The sequence below is a fragment of the Actinia tenebrosa genome, unplaced genomic scaffold (genome assembly GCF_029948245.1).
Source record: "Actinia tenebrosa isolate PJP-AT-01 unplaced genomic scaffold, QUT_ActTen_1.0 PGA_scaffold4__44_contigs__length_22323623, whole genome shotgun sequence".
NCBI lineage: Eukaryota > Metazoa > Cnidaria > Anthozoa > Actiniaria > Actiniidae > Actinia > Actinia tenebrosa.
This window is the reverse complement of record NW_028292581.1, coordinates 4,505,894-4,518,359: the sequence shown is the minus strand read 5'-3', so window position 1 is coordinate 4,518,359 and position 12,466 is coordinate 4,505,894. Positions and strand designations below refer to the sequence as shown.

General features: G+C 36.9%; 1 protein-coding gene across 1 annotated transcript; it reads right to left on the bottom strand.

The window, feature by feature from the left end:
• Positions 1–63: 63 nt before the first annotated feature.
• LOC116293492 (gamma-aminobutyric acid type B receptor subunit 2) lies at positions 64–11,236 on the bottom strand. Its single transcript, XM_089036440.1, has 16 exons — positions 10,761–11,236; positions 8,705–8,842; positions 8,086–8,256; positions 7,200–7,301; positions 6,890–6,955; positions 6,160–6,354; positions 5,424–5,660; positions 5,239–5,303; positions 4,887–5,032; positions 4,394–4,544; positions 3,600–3,732; positions 3,106–3,213; positions 2,725–2,844; positions 1,908–2,001; positions 1,332–1,567; positions 64–925 (listed from the first exon to the last, which is right to left on the bottom strand). Exons 1-16 carry the CDS (start codon positions 10,992–10,994, stop codon positions 740–742), a joined length of 2,382 nt encoding a protein of 793 aa, XP_088892566.1. The 5' UTR covers positions 10,995–11,236; the 3' UTR covers positions 64–739.
• Positions 11,237–12,466: the final 1,230 nt, after the last annotated feature.

Here is a 12,466-nt window from a genome sequence, read left to right as displayed (position 1 = left end):
CAAAGTATTAACTTGTGTCGAAACTGTAGGTACTGCTGACTAAATGAAAGGCGCACGTGACTACTTGGTTATGAGATTTATTCAGCTGATTGAAATTCTACAAAAGTCGCTCGAAGGTGTGGTCTTGGTTAGAAAGTAGCTAGCTAATTAGACAACAACGGAAATTATATGCATTTGAAAAAAATCAAACGAAAAAAAAACCAGTAAAGAATAGAAATTATGGAGAGATAGCAACTTAGGTCCGCAATGGTTTGAGTGTGTAACAAGTTACTTTTCTGTAATGGATTCGCGGCCCTGAAGTTAAAGCAAATCAATACGTGGCATAGTGAGAATTCCACATTTGTGGGGTGTGGAAGCGAGCGCGCGGAGTTTGGTTTGAAAGTACCCGCCAGATCCACAATGAACCTCCACCAGAACAGCCATTTATATAAGATTATTAAGCTTATTCCGACATGAAACAACGTAACATTGTTTAAATATTTCGACTGTTCTTGCGGTCAAAAAGTTACATAAAATGGAAGCTTTAGTCTTTAGGGGACATTTGTTTTTAAAAACACGAACGTTTACATATGATATGATGAATGCTTAACTAAAAACGTTAATAAGTAATAAATAGACCTTATCAAAATTTAAGGTCGAAGGGAAAAAGTAGGAATGACATCACCTGAGCTGTTGGGCATGTACATATATTTTGGATGGGTTGTGCGGCAGCATGTATGCTTGGATCACAGATTGGTGATTAAGTAGATTCTGATTTTTGCCTTTCTGTCGATTCTTCCTTTTTCTCTGGTTTGATGGAGGTTCCATACAGTCTTGGCTGAAGATACGAAGGATTCAAAAAAATCTGTGACGAACGGTATGTGACCACACTACACCCTTTAGGGTTGTCTGGACCTGGTGGACTAACTTTCTTTAGAGCTATTACCTGTTGGAATTAAAAGTAGATGGTAAACCCAATATTTGTTTACAAAGAATAGTAAACTTGAAGCAAGTTGGATTTTTCTATATACTCCTATTATGGAAAACGTTGTCCTCGCCGAAGGCGATAGGCAATAGGCGAAAAACGATAGGAGATAAGTCATTTCAAGATCCAAGAATAGCTGGAATGACTTGTGTTTCTGCTTCTTATTATCGTCAAAAACCTTAGTGTTGAAAATGATTCAATATTGTTTGAAGTCGACGAAACCATTTCGATGTCGGAATAAAGCTATCGCCTATCGCCTTTGGCGATGACAATGTTTTTGAAATAGGAGTATTCTCAGGAATATTTGTGTGCAAATGTCCATCATCCATCATATTGTTTTTGAACCTTAGTGCTAAAATAAGCTTACCTTTGGCAAAAACATCAGTGCGATGATAAGACTGGTGGAAATCAATACGAAGAAGGAAGCAATACAGAAGGTGAAATCAGGGTATTCTTTAACGAAAATCAATACAGGAATCCCAACTAAGGAAGATACGAGTATCGTGTAGACAGATATGGCGATGTTACGAGAATCGTTCAGCTCTGAATAACTCACATTACGAGTTTCCCAAGCGAGAAATGCGCCAAATAATAGTAGAACTCCTGAAAAAGGCAAGAATGCATACCTCCTCATGTTTCATGTTATCCCAGTAAATGAAAGATTACGATCAGTTCAGTGTCGTCCACTAAAATCGTGAAACAGTAAATGAAAAACCCGTTCTTTCTCAGTTTTTTCTTTATTCGTTAATCCCACCTCATTAAATTCTTGCAAAATGTCTTTTTGCAGTATGCAGCAATGTGTATATTGAAATGGCTCAAACGTTTCGTGAGCTCAATTTATCAGGCGAAAAGCCCGTATGACACAATCTCTTCGAACATAATACTAGCGGTTAAAGCAATAGCAATTTTTTGTCATTTGGTACTAAAAGTATTTTCTACTAACCTTTATAACAGATGAGGATTCCCCCCCAGATACTGATGTCATTACTTGAACAGACTTCCACGTAAGATCTTGAATGTGTCAAACCATCGTACGCCTGGTATAACGAGAAAAATATATGATATCATTACATTTTTGCTTTTATGCGTGGTCTGTTTAAGGTACTCGTCCAATAGTTCTCACTGCTTGATCGACATATGTTTATGTTAATGTTGAATTAGTATTTTCGCTTAAACAGAACTTTAGTCATTTTCAGGAAGATGGTACGTTGTCTGAAATGGAGATACATTGCAGCCAAATCAAATTCTCTAATTGCAGATTAAATACTATGTCACTTCTTCTACCAAAAACGCTATAACGACTTAATAACTCAGTCTTGTGCTGTTGCTGATGATGGTGGTGGTGGTGGTGGTGGTGGTGGTGGTGGTGGTGGTGGTGGTGGTGGTGGTGATGGTGGTGGTGGTGGTGGTGGTGATGGTGGTGGTGATGGTGGTGGTGATGGTGGTGGTGATGGTGATAGTGATGATGGTGGTGGTGGTGGTGGTGATGGTGTTGTTGGCAATGATGCTGTTGGTGGTGGTGGTGGTGGTGGTAGTAATGGTGGTAATGATAGTGGCTGTGGTGGTGATGGGAGAAAGGACGGGATGTTAAGGGCAGCATTTAAGAGAAATAAGGTGTTGCAGCTCTCTTCCTTCTCATATAAATAATCACAATCAGTCAGTCAAAGTCGCTGATAAAAGGATGGGTTATTTAGAGGGGGGTTGCTTCATTTGCTAATGACTCTTGCTAATTAATTCTTGGCTTATTTCTAATACGATACCTTAGCAATATACCAAGGAACGGAGTGTATAGGATCTAGATGTTGCCAAGTGGACAACACGATGATATCGATTACCAATAGGATGCTCACAATGGCAAATAGATGACGGTCCTTTATTGCCTTAAAGAGAAAAAACACAGCAAGAACAAGATGAGCGAAGCCGAGAAATTTCGCTTCGTAGTTTACGATACCTTATTGACAGAGACTATTTCCGAGTGACCGTTTACCCCATCGTCCAAGGAATTGACCATCAATCACACAGGCATAAAAGAAAAGACCGACATAAAAAAAGACACACAGACAGATTTTAGCACAAGAAGAAATACCAATCAAAGGGACAACTATCTTTAAGGTCACACTTTTACATTTACATTTACTAACCTTCCTCTCAGTTGTGGTTAATGTAAATATCACATGAATTCTCCATGTCCTCGCAAACAAGGTGCCATACGACATTGTGAATCCAATACACATGAGCCATACTTCTATCTGTGTCGGGTAAGAAGCGCATTAAAAAGAATGATTAAAATATGGTGTCAGTTTGAAAAAAGATATTCCTTTGCACAGACACTTGTTACCAATTGGTTTGGCCACGTTTACAAAGTCTCTTATATTCCGGACCAAGTCATCCTCGGGAACCCAAGGGTAGCAAGAAACGAGCGACAGAACGTTACCCCCTGGGTTCTCGAGGATGGGGCCCAAATGTGGGCCCACAACGTTCAGAGAAGAGATAAAGAAGCCTGTGTATAATATATTCCCCTCAATAGTATTACCTGACACACTATATCAAGATAATATTTAGATACCAAGAAACTATCGATACCAGGAAGAGATAAATAGGACAATGTACACCCCCATCAGTATATCATTATTACCTGACACACTATGTCGAGATAATATTGAAAGACCATAGAGCTATCGATACCATGAAGAGGAACCACTAGATAGACAAGGCAACATCCCAGCAATATTAATACGTTGAGTCGAGGACTGCTCATCTTAACAAACCTGAAGCAAAAAACACATGAACATCAGTGTAAGGGGATGATTCATTGATGTTTTGAAACTGTATCTGACTTGTGAAATTTACATTTTTTTAAACAGACCTTTCGGTCAAAAACAAAGACCGGCCTTCATCCGTGTGACTGAAGACGCGTGCGTTTTAAGGATCTTGTAGCGCGCGCAATTTCGCAAGAGTTATAGGTAGAAATTTTGTCTGTATATTTCTGAAATGTTAATGCAATCGTCGATAGCTTTTGAATCTTGTCAAGAAAACCACCCTTCAAGGAATTATTTTTTGTGCCAGCTCTCTGTCCATTACAGCCATGCCATCCAGGTCATCCTTGTTCAGTTAAAAGGTAGTGTTGGGCTAACTTTGATGTAGGCAAATTGTTAGTGATGGATGCCTTTCTGTGACTTTGAACTCGGGCAGAGAAATAGAAAGGGAGTTCTTGAGTACGAAATGGTATGATGCAACAGCGGAATAAAAAACCAGTGGCGAAAACTATGATTCAAGATAAGTGACGTCATTGGGCACTTTTTGTCGCACGGGGACTGAAAAATGCCCATTTGGATAAATAGCTCGAAATTTGCCATAGTTTAAACGATTACTATCTCTGAAAAACACACTTTTAAAGTCATTGCGTGAATAAAATAGATTCAAACCTACCTTTCGTTTCGATAGTGAACGTTAAAGATCAAGAACATCACAGTAACAAGAGCACCGATACACGAGAGGACGACGACAAAGACGAAAAGACCAAAGTTAACGACAACAAGCTTGTATTGAATGACTACTCTGTCCTTGGGAGGATGGCCGTCTTGAAGACAACGAATTAAACAAATAGCAATTTAAGAAACAGCAAACACGGGCACAAGGGTTGATAATATCGAGTAAACAAATACTTTGCGCTAAACAAAGATACGAACCGAAGGAAACATGTAAAAGCCAAAAAACATCCAAACAAACGAAGTAATAAACTTAATTGTACCAAGCACTTTGTCAATTTTTTGATAACAATGTATGCAGGCTATCGAATTGCGCATGATTGCTATTGGGTCAGTAGAAAAGTAGGACTTTTGACGCTGATTTCATTCCCTTTAAAAAAAGGGAAATCTGAATGTGTTATAAAGCTCTCATTTCTCTCGTTACGTCATCATACCTGGCCAGTAGAACGATTCGTTGCTGTAAAGCACGATTTTGTCTTGGTGCGCGTCGTAGTATCCTAGAGTAACCATTTTATCATCTACAATGAAGTGAAAAGGTGCGAGAAAAGCAATGTAGAAAATTTCTTCGATTCCTGACACTCTTTAATCGGGTAAAAACATATGAATTACAAAGTGATTATGGATTTATTACATTAAATCAAGTAAATAAGTAAATTCGATTCACAGTGATTGCAAATCTTTTTGCATTCGCTTCAAAAATCAATTTAGCTTTAGTTTTAAACACCTGTGATGGGAGTTTAGTGATTAGCTTAGCGGTTCAATAACTGATGAAGTTATGCTACAAACCTTGAAATTGCAGAATGTATTGTGCGCCAACGCGGATCACCGTGTCCATCAAAACTAACTAGGCCCTGTTTGGACAAGAATTAACAGAATAAAGGGTGAATCTCGGTGGTAATGTTGTAACAGCTTTAGAATTCACAGAAAAGTATTTCTTTATTTAAAAATCAAATACATTTTATTCAACTTACTGTCATGCCATTGAAGGACAGCCTGTAGAGTATACTTTTCAACAAGCCAGCGGTTTCATTGTCATTGTATGTAAAGTTTTCAATACCCTTGCCTTGAGCCTGCAGTATGCCTACAGATTTGTTCAGAGCGAGTGCCATTGCTAGAACTGCGTCATACCCCGAGGCATAGTACATATCATACTCGTACGCCGACTGATTGATTGCTTTCTCGTACCGATCTCTGACGTCACCTATTGTCTAAAAAATGCAAAGGAGTGCAAGAACTGAGCTAATTATGGCAAAAAAAGGTTAAAAAGAAAGACATACAAATTTACATTTGTGTTACTTTAGACTTCTCAAGTAAAGATTCTTCTTAATGACAACTCCATTTATGGTTAACAGAGGTACCAAGAGTTACATGAAGTCCGGTCCTCACGTGACGTGTATCGTGACATATGATTGACAAATTAATAATGTGTTATGCCATGAGAGCACTCGTAATCGTAAGATGCAAATCGAAGAAACACGAACATCAAATAATTGCACTTATTTTGCGAAGATAACACTTATAGGTTGTGGTTGACCCTCGAAGAAAAGGAGAAAACCCATTGAAACTCTACTGAAATAATCTATAATGACCCGCAGAGAGTTTGAGGATCCAACTTACAATCCCAGCGGTGAGCGCTTTCCCTTAGAATTATTTAAATGAAAGTCGATATTGCTTAACGCTTTTAAACGACTTCCATAGTATTTTTACCTTCCCAGTTGGTAGTATTTGTCTCGAGTTTTTCGAGATAAGTCCTTCGATAGTAGAAAGATAGTTTCCAGCGGCTTTTTTAATCTGCGCAGGCGTGCAAGGGACACTTTCTTCTACTTTTGTCCACCAATCAATGCTAAACCAGCCAGGAAGAAACCAAAGGTACTCGGAACCATAAATACCTTGTCTGTAGGCCTTCGAAATATAAAAAAAAAAAACACTCGAAAATAAGCGATATTTGTATATTCGATGAGAGTGGTGTAAGCGGAGGATGTAATTGCCCTATTTCACTATGACGTCACATCAAAACAATCTTCAACAATCTATTGTTTTAAAGGCAAAGGATTATGGTCGTCGGACGCAAATTCACCGAAATCCGTATCAATCCACGAAGAGAAGTAGAATAGCTAGCAAACGCTCAGAATATTTTTTAGTACATATTAACACATATTATCTCTGAAAACCAGGCCATTCTAGATTAAACTGCTTCTCTAGGAGCAAATTTTGTTGAATTTTCTATTGCATTTGGCGATTCTATCCCCCACATAAACAAGCAGTGACGTCATAGTAAAATCGGGGCAATTGGCATTGAAGACTACTTCTCCCGTTCAAGACCTAGGGTAAGAATTCACAAATACGTGAGCCATTCAAATATGGACAGTTTGCTCATTCACTAATTTACTAATTTTGTTTGTTCTTTTTTATAGTACATCGATCTTCAAAAGCATACCTCACATAGTACGAGTCTTGCTTGGTTTTCATAAAACATTCCATATATGATACGAGCATCCTCTTCCTGCAGCATAGAAAACCGTAAATATTAGAGAAATCTCACTGGCTGCGCAAAACAAAACTAAACGAGGTCCAATCAAAGACATGTTCTCAGTGAAATCCTTCAAACAGGGTTTTAGAAATGCTATTCGCTTGGTTCTGAGGAAATTTGGATAAAAAATGGGCTCCAATGACAAACCCGCTCCAAACCGCTGAATAACCTTCGAAAGTTTGAAGAACCATACACGTTTTGAACCGAAACCCTTTACCTTGATCTTACTAATTTGCTGCTTTGCGTCATCGACGAATGCTTCAGTTGTCAAACGAGTAAAGTTATTCAATGACAAGAGCTCATGGAAATGATTGACAGTCTGAAAAAAGAATAAGAAATGAATAAACCGAAAATAATTTAGCATTAGTACATTTTATTTACGTACACTGCTCCTCCTAGCTGACTAGATTTATGAGGTCGTAGTGAAAACTAAATAAGTCTATATTGAAATTCTAAGAAAAAAGAATGTTTTTCGTTACGATAGTAGTCATCTTAATGATACTTAAATAGATATAAAGATTTTAAAGCTTTGAAGTTTTTGCTCGAAATTCCCCATATTGTAACGGATTCCTGTCTACACAAATGCTTCGCCCAGTTTCTGCCGAGCCGCAGATTAGAACCCATTTCCCCATTCGTTTAGCACAATTGAACTATTATTTGCAATATGACGTCATAGCCTGTCTATAATGATTAATAAGCAATAAATCAGATATGTTTGGTTCACAAACAATTTGTATACTGCTACTTCTCCTACAATATATACGATAATTGGTAGCTATTATCATATTGCTTATGTAAGTTCTAAAGTGAATCCGTTTTGCAGTTTTCTTTGTTTTTTCTCTGTTTTGCCCCCCCCCCCCCCCCCCTTACATGACCATGATTCTTTACGTTAAAACAAAAGAATTATTTCATGAAGTCATAAGGAAATAGGGCAATTCAAAACGAAAACGAGATAACTGGGTTGAAATTGGTTTGGTGATCATTGAGATCGAGGAAATCCTTCTTATTGGGACATGGATTTACTGAAAAATATTATCATAGCGATAGACTATTGCTTATCCGGTTGCATATACCTCCTGTAGCTTGACTATTTAAAGACTTACCGAAGCAAAGACCAATTCGCTACTTTGTATTGTTGCAATTCTTGACCATCCAAACATTTTCATGAGTGAAATCCTTGGAAAATTGCCAGCATGCTCGGGCTGGTTCGTCCGTAAGAACAAAGGAAAGGTATTCTTGTCGGACAGAAGTGACGATGATGCAACGTAGCTTACCTAAACAGACCAAAAGTTATTATTTTTTCCTCCGATGCCATTCTCACTGATGCTTGACTATCAAGGAATTTTTAGTTTCCAATCATTCTTAAAAGATCGAGTCAAAAAACAAAATAATGTCGGCTATTTTGGTAGTACTACCAGGAGACATCTTTTTAAAAAATATAACTCCAATATGGCCATCTGTAACCACTATTTGTAATTATTTGTTATGTGTACTCATGATTTATGTTTGTTAATAAATAAAATAATATTATATAAAAAAAATAAATAAATAAAAAAAACTCCAATATGGCCATGATGCCGTAACGTCCAAATTTTTAAGTGAGTTTATTTTATAAATATCGACAAACTTTATTAGTCTTATTACCAAGGAAAGAAAAGAAGACAATGTAAGATGGAATTTGGAAATCCAAATAAATATCCAAAGAAGTGCTACAATGATTACCTCTACCAGATTCCAGTGTGGGGAGGCCTCTGCAATTGATTTAGTTGACAATGAGCAATCACCACCGAGAATCATGACCATTTGAGGGTTGTCTTGAATAAGCTTCACGAACTGATAAAAGGCGTATCCTTTGTTACACTGAAAGAGCAGACTAACTTTATCAGAAGAACACTTTAACTTCTAATATTGCGAGAAAAAAGTTCTCGAGATTTAATGATGGGCAGGAAAATGGGAACATTGTACAGTGTGCAGGTTACGAGACACGCGGGATAAAGCGAACATAGCAAATGGTACATGGTATCCTGTCCTGCACAGAATACAGGGTATACTAGAGGTAGTGGAAAGAAAAACGGGCACAATGTACAGTAGACGTCCCGGTAGACGGGCAGGGTAGGATATAGATTGAGACATGAAGACAAGGCACAGGGTATAGAGCGGTATATATAGAGTTTAGAGTAAGGCATGGGACACAAAGTACAGGGTACGCCGGATATATGGTATTGTGTAGAGGGTAAGAGCGTGAAAATCACTTGCGTTTGCTTGTATCTGTGTGCAAATTAGCCCAATAGGACGTTTGCATGATGGCGTCATTGACCTCTACTACCAGACTCCCTTTCACACTTTTTTTGTTCAGTTAATTAGCACCAATCGTCTTAGTATTCTCATGAGGGAATACAAGTTTAAAAAAGAAAGAAAAATTCGCGAAGCATCTTCGAACTGGGAGTCAAATGACGCCATCATGCAAACGTCCTACACGTTTCCTTGCGATTGTAAAAATATGCAAAAATATTTGAATTTTAAATTTGTCTAAAAGGACATAAAAAATGTCAAAACTTAAAGTCACTTTTTAAAACTGAGGGCTAATTCTTTCATTTAGACAATATCAAAAGCACTGTCAAAATGTTTTGATATCCTAAAAATAGCATTTGTAGCAACGCCAATAAAACCTATTTATTTCGACCATCTGTGCGCCAATTAGCTTGACAGCTTCGTAACTGCCACCTTAGAAAGCCTTTTTTAGCCTTTATTTTACTTTGCATAATAATTAAAAATTGTAGATAAAAAAGGTACCGCGTTTGAATCAGAATTACATGAAAAACAACTATCTTGTCATTCAGTTTGTGAACTCGTTGTGTGAACCAACTATGTTATATTTATCGATTATGCAGAAACTCAAAATAACCCTTAAATTAAGCTGTAAAAATGTTCAAAAGCAACCAAAAGGTAAAAGAAGGAAAAGCGAATAGGTACAATATATTTTTTTAGCAGTTCAGTTCAATAATTACCCACTGATTCTTCGATTACGGTCAGAGTTGGATGTAATTAGGACGTTTGCTGAATTCAACATACCGAGTTAATTCGAAACAGCCAAAATTAACAATGTGCTTATTTCGTTAAATCCCATCTGTTTTTTTCTTGAATTTTTTTTGAAAACAGCTTTCATAGCCGGTTTATTATAATTTTGACAGATTTTGGTCTAAACAGGGAAATTCTATACTGAATATGCTGAATATTGCCGGATGATAAAATTTTAAAAAAAGGCTGAACGAAAAATGTCCTGCATGTGTATTGATACAGAAACAAATACTCTCATCGCACCTGGTTCGACTTCCTTCTAAAGTCATGATTTGAGTACAGTAGTCACTCGTTATGATTTGCCCTACCGACTCAAATAAATATTCCTAAACCGTATTTTTTCTTTTTCATTTCTAATGCTCCTACATTTAAAGACTGTGGTAACCGAATATCGTTATAGGTTTAATCGCCCTGTTTGACAGACTCAATCGATCAAATGTTTGAGTGTTAATGTTGTATTGCATGTATGAATCAGAATATAGAACATTGTTCATCTCGAGCGTCAGTCTGAAGTTACGATCTTTGCTTTATAACTTATACTATCCATGCACTATTTCAAGAGGAACGCCTGAGTTCATCAAGTTTAAGATTACAATCTACCGCAAGCTATCGAAAACAAGTCAGTTGTGCGCTCTTAATTTCTCTTATAGTGTGTTAGCAGTTTGGGGGCTTATAGGATTACATCTAATATCGAACTTACCCTTGTATCTTTGAGGACCAGTTTTAGTTCATAACCCTTTAGAATGTCTGTACTATTGTTGATATCTTCGAAGGCAATGTGTATTCCTGGTAGAGAACCAGCCGCCAGCCAGCCGCTGTCTTCAAAGCTCATCGAAAGAAAAGCTCCAATATGAAGTTCTTTTTTACCCCAACATTGCATTACAAAAAACGTTAGTGTAGCAAATCCAAAAATTGTGTTGTTGCATCCAACCATTTTGAAGTTTCTTTACAAACGAGTAACTCTCATCAGGTAATGTTCATTTTGAATTTTTTTTTCGGATCAAGAGCTTATTGATAATATAGATACCTAAATTCGACTACAATTCTTTTAAAAGAATGAAATGAATACGAATAAAGTTACCAAACATTCAGTAATGAAATAATCCAGTACGCCACATGCCACTTTAGGATGTACAATGAAAAGGGTTAAACAATGCAATATCCGAGGCTCACAAACATGCTAGAGTCCAATCACAGCATCACGAGAATTGTTTTGGGAAAATAGATTTAAAATTTGAACGAATTTTAGTCAGTAAATTAGATTGGCCCTTCAAGAGTACATGGATACCTAGAATAATTACATATTTTTTAAACAAATGTTTTTCGCGATATTGATTTAATGCTAATTCATGGATTGAGTTGGAATTAATATAAACTTATGTACTCGGTACTTACTTATGGTCATATTAAAGCCCCCAACAGCGAATGGACTCAACTACTGCCTCCAATTTCCTCATATGCATACCATATCATATTCTAGTACATTCATAAGTGAATACTTCTTATACTCTCATTTTTATCCCTTTCTATTAAAAAATCATGACTTCTTACAATTCTGTTAAAGTTTCATTTTACTATCTTTTCTGTTTTCTTTTTCAATAAGATCACGATTGTCAGTCTGGATATCACGCCAGTCTTTTGAAGCTATCAAAAGCTGAAAATTCAATGCCAGAAAAATGAAGCCAGTTACTGTCAGCCAGGTCGGCCTCACGTCCTTTTGTCTGCAATTATAAACTTTGTATTTTTTGTTTGAGTTGTAATAAAATATTCTAATTGGGGGAGGGACTGATGAAAGATGTAAATTATGTTTGGAGTGCTTAGGAAGAGAAAAGTCCACCGGAAAGAAATAACAATTCACTTCTGTCAGTGCTTCCGATCTTTGAGCTTAAATTTTCAAGTCAAAGTCAAAACACATTTCAAATTGCAAATAAATAAAAAATTCAAAATTTTTCGTTACCCTGAAACAACCTCTGGTTTGTCAAGTCATGGTTAGTGGACGCACAGATGAAACTAGAATTTAGCTTTTGAGGTTCGCTGTTTGCGGATGATGACAAACGATATTTGTAACTTTGTTGCTTTTTGCTTATGTCATGTATAACGTTTTATTATTCTGTTTCCTTTTGTTTATACTTTTTATCCTTTACATTACATAAACTCTAATCTTCTAATTCCTTCTTTCACTTTAGCCAAAGAAGTCCAAAACGTCAGTGCAGTGCCCAACCTTTTTACTAGGTTCGTGCACAAGTTCACTTCTTATTTCCTATCAACCCAATCATGAATTCCTATCTAGTAAGCGCTAGTTCCATGCCTTCTTTGAATTCGGAATTTGAAAATTACAGTGAAGCCATACTAATTTTTTTCAGCCATATTTGCGCTTCATTCAGGTGATTGAAAGTAACATATTTA

Coding starts and splice junctions, on each gene's coding strand:
- LOC116293492 (XM_089036440.1), bottom strand. CDS start 10,994: ATGGTTGGATGCAACAACACAATTTTTGGATTTGCTACACTAACGTTT. Junction 8,843..10,760: donor TGGTCCTCAAAGATACAAGG/GTAAGTTCGATA, acceptor CTGCTCTTTCAG/TGTAACAAAGGATACGCCTT. Junction 5,033..5,238: donor ATACATTCTGCAATTTCAAG/GTTTGTAGCATA, acceptor ACCCGATTAAAG/AGTGTCAGGAATCGAAGAAA.